The 4,171-nt window shown below is 36.2% G+C and overlaps 1 protein-coding gene across 1 annotated transcript in view; it reads right to left on the bottom strand.

The window, feature by feature from the left end:
- LOC103425629 (desiccation-related protein PCC13-62-like) overlaps positions 1-734 on the bottom strand; it is a 2,152-nt gene extending 1,418 nt beyond the window's left edge. Inside the window, exons 1-2 of the mRNA XM_008363716.4 lie at positions 418-734; positions 1-174 (exon numbers count right to left, since the gene is read on the bottom strand). The exon at positions 1-174 is cut by the window's left edge and continues 52 nt beyond it. Of these exons, the coding sequence (XP_008361938.1) occupies positions 1-174; positions 418-734 (491 nt within the window). The remainder of the gene's footprint in view (positions 175-417) is intronic.
- Positions 735-4,171: the final 3,437 nt, after the last annotated feature.

Here is a 4,171-nt window from a genome sequence, read left to right as displayed (position 1 = left end):
AGACCAACATAAGGAATGAGATAGGATGCAAGGAGATAGTTGATTGAATTTGCATAAGGGTCAAATGGTGGATTTAAGGGACTCCCAAATGCAGAATCAAATACATGAGAAAATGATTCTGCACTTAAATTCAACAATGGCCTTGGGAAACCCTTCACAGTTTTCTTAATAGCTCTGCACAAAAACAAAAAATAAAAACATATAATTTTGTTAGATAAACGCTCTAACTATGTAGTATTTGTAAAACATAAATGATTTCTGCATATTTATTTTTCAACTATGCACTCCCTATTTATTGTCTTTGATTATTTTTTATTTTATCCAATCTAAATGGCAGAACAGTCCTTGAAGAAATGAAAAAGTTACACGAAAATCATAAATTAGAAAGAAAAAATAAAAAGTGAATGGAAGATTAACCTCGAGTGTCCAACTTCTTGCCATCCAAATTGCGTGATGAAATCCCTAGCGAAGTGGTCCAAATGTGCCCTTTTAGCACCGACGGGAGTTGGACCTCCTAGGGTTAAGCTCGGATCAACTGTATCCAAGCCATGCCCGAAAGCACCATACAAAAAGAACTCAGCTTCCAGATACTCTAAATTCAAAGGAAACTCCAAAAGATGATTGCGTGACAGAGGAGGAGGTGTCGTGGTGGTGGTGGTCCAAAATCGATTCGGATGAGTAAGACAGTGGGAGGAGGATGGAGAAGGCAGCAATGGCGGTGGCTGTAGTGGCATAAGCAAATGTAGCCATGTTTGTTACAGTTTTGAGCGTGTCTCAGTGGGATGGACATGGTCATTTATAGAGCATTCTGATGAGCTCATGAGTTTAATGCACATTTAAAAAAAAATAAGAAAGAAAAATCTCATGAGATTGAGAACATCTGTCTTTGCATGCACGCTGGGTGTACGTGGCTGATGATTCTTTAAGAGAACAACGATTTCATGTTGAAAATTTTGCTACAATTTACCTTTTTAGGTCATATTTTTAATGATCGAAATCGTTTGGATAGAATATTAGCAAGTATTAATATTTGGATTTTTACGAATATGAAGTCAAATAGATAAAATAGAAGTTTCTTTTCAAGTAATGTTAATTACGCTTCATTGTGTCTCAATAATGGGATAGAATGGACTACTCATTATATTCAATTTTTCATTTGGAGGAAATTGAGAGGTGGATTAGATGTTAAGAAAACTTATCATTCTAGTTCTATCATTTGAGGAGAATTGGTATTGTAAAGTTGTTTTAAGAGTATCATCTTCTACCTTTAAGTTGTACACAAAGTTTCATTTCTCACTTTGACATACCTTAAATAGTTCGGCAACAAACAAATCCTTTCACACATATAAGTTAACCACGATATCGAGACTCACTGATGCAGATGTGTCCTACATATATGATATGACCAAACTTAATTTGAGAGTGTTAGCAATTTGGTTAATTTTGTGTCTAAACTTATTTAGGTCTTATCTTATTTTATGATATACACGATACAAGTTTTTATGAATCGGATTTAGAGATTTCTAAAACCATTTAATATCTAGCCTATGATATTATATGCCATGTTGTAAAATTTCACACAGTGTAGTTGTGTAAATTTTATGTAGCTATAATATAGGAATCGGACCTAAAAGATCTTTGTTATTAGACTTTGTATTACTTGAGCAGGAAGTTATTCTCTTCCTTTAATTATTACTAGCCTCTTGCCACACGCATATGCGTATGGCAATTGGCCTTTTTATATTTTTTTTATTTAAATAATTAATTTACATATTTTAAAAAAATTATTAAAAAAAAAGAAATGAATTAATGACTTGAAACCACCTACTAACGTGGGAGGTTTTGTTTTTTTTTCTCTCTATAATTTGAAATATTAAATTCATTCAAAATAAAATTATGGTTAAATACTTTAGCTTCTCTTGGTTCAATTGTAATTTATGAAATTCTTAAAGGGAAATTTATGGTATTTCAAATGTTTTACCATTTTAGGGTGTTCACTTTATATATATAGATAAATAAAAGCACCAAGCATGAAATCAACATGTTTTGTTGTTGAAAAAAAAAGATATTATCTACACTAAAGGAGAGGAGATGGGCTTAGCCTCACAATGAGTTACCAATAATGTGGTTCAAATTTGCTTTTGGTGAGATTCGAACCTAAGCCCTCTCACTTACAAGTGAAGAGAAATAGCACTAAACCGTAATACTAAGTAGCAGATCAATAGTTTTAATATATTTAAATTTAGATCAACTAAGAGACATAAATCCAAACAAATCTTTAATATGCTACCATCCACTTAAATTTAACTTATTGTTTTAAACGTTACACAAACGTCTTGACCACAAATCGTGACCCGCCTCCAGGTTCTCTTTCTCACTTCTCTGCCCTAAGTTTTCTAATTCTTCCTGTTTTTCCTACACTAGTTGTTCTACCCTTCCTTGTTTCCCGTCTTCTATATCATCGTTGTCATAAGCTGATTAATCCGATATATAGGAGTATGTAGAAGGATGGGGATGGAGCCAAATGTGTATACTTATAACATTCTGTTGAAGGCAATGTGTAAGAACGATAGGGTGGATGGTGCTCGCAAATGTCTTGTTGAAATGTCAAAGAAGGGCTGTTTGCCGGATGCTGTGAGCTATACGACTGTAGTGTCTGGCATTGTGTAGACGGGGGAAGGTGGAGGAAGCTAGGGAGCTTGCTTGAGGATTGATCTCATTGTCCTTGTTTATAATGAATTGGTGAATGGGGTGTGCAAAGAGTGTAAGATTATAAGGAGGCTTCGGAGTTGTTGGTTGAAATGGTGTGGATAAGGGAATAAGTGGTAATGTTATCACATACTCGAAAATTAATAATACGATCAATGATACGAGGAACGTTGAGTCTGCTCTTGCGGTTTTGGCTCAAATGTTCGTGAGAGGATGCAGCCCTAATGTTCACACCTATGCTTTCTTGATAAAGGGTTGCTTTGTGGAAGGGAGAGTGCACGAACCTCTTGACTTGTGGAAGCGGATGATTTGCGAGGGATTTAGGCCGAATATTGTTGTATATACTGTTGTGCTAGGATATCACCAAACCCGTTGGAACTAACTCAAGCTAACCCGCAGGAAATATATCAAATGGAATGCAAGAACAAAATATAAAAGACATCAAGATTTTAACCAGGTTCCTCAACAGTCCGTGTAACTAGAGTACGTCCTCGGAGTAGTAGGAGCTCACCCAATAATCCACTATCAATCAAATGGGAGTTTACAAAGTGTTGGCAAGCTCACAACCCAAAACCCCAATACAACCAATAGCTCACACACACCAAAGAAACAAATAGAGAGAAATATAATGAATAATTTCTTCTCTATACGAAGCTCAAAGCTAATACACAAATACAACTTTGATTGAGTGAGTACTAACAAAGAAAGAAAATCACCTTCCTTTCTTCTCTTCAAATGGGGGTTGTGGCACCTCTTTTCTGCTGTGTGTTTTCCCTCTGTATTTCTGCTCATTGTTTTTCTACTCACTTAAACAGAAAGGCAGCAGCTGCCTTAATTCATAACCTAGCCATTCCCGTGGCTTTTCACATGGGCCAAAGAAAAAAAAAGGACTTTAGACAAGGTGCCTTTTTTTCTCCCAAAACAAGGAAGGGACACAATAATGTTGTCCACCTTTTCTTTTCTTTTATTTAATCAAAAGTTGGCCACTTGGCCACTAATTCAACATATACTACTCGAATACATGATCTCTGCACTAACAGAAAAATGGGGATGCTGTATCTGTTTGCTATGAGATGGAGATGAATGGCTCCTTTAGACCACATATAGCTCTCTTATTGATGGCTTTGCAAATGCAGGTACCCTTGTTGGCTGCCCTTCAACGTACAAGATGATGAACTGTGGTTGCTGCCCTAATGAGCTTCTGATTAACCCCCAAATCTCTAATCAGCCCATGTATCCAAATGGCCTCCTTTATAGCTTCAGCAACTGCCATATATTCAGCCTCTGTAGTAGACAAGGCAATAGACGACTGCAAAATGGACCTCCAACAAACTGGCCCTTGAGCCATAGTAAACACATAGCCTGTAGTAGACTTCCTTCCATCCAGATCACCTGTATAATCTGAATCAACATAACCAACTGCAAAATGACTAATGCCAGAGTCATCTCTCTCAAAGCATAA

This window comes from Malus domestica, chromosome 16, assembly GCF_042453785.1.
Source record: "Malus domestica chromosome 16, GDT2T_hap1".
Lineage (NCBI taxonomy): Eukaryota > Viridiplantae > Streptophyta > Magnoliopsida > Rosales > Rosaceae > Malus > Malus domestica.
This window is presented reverse-complemented; position numbering and strand designations above follow the sequence as displayed.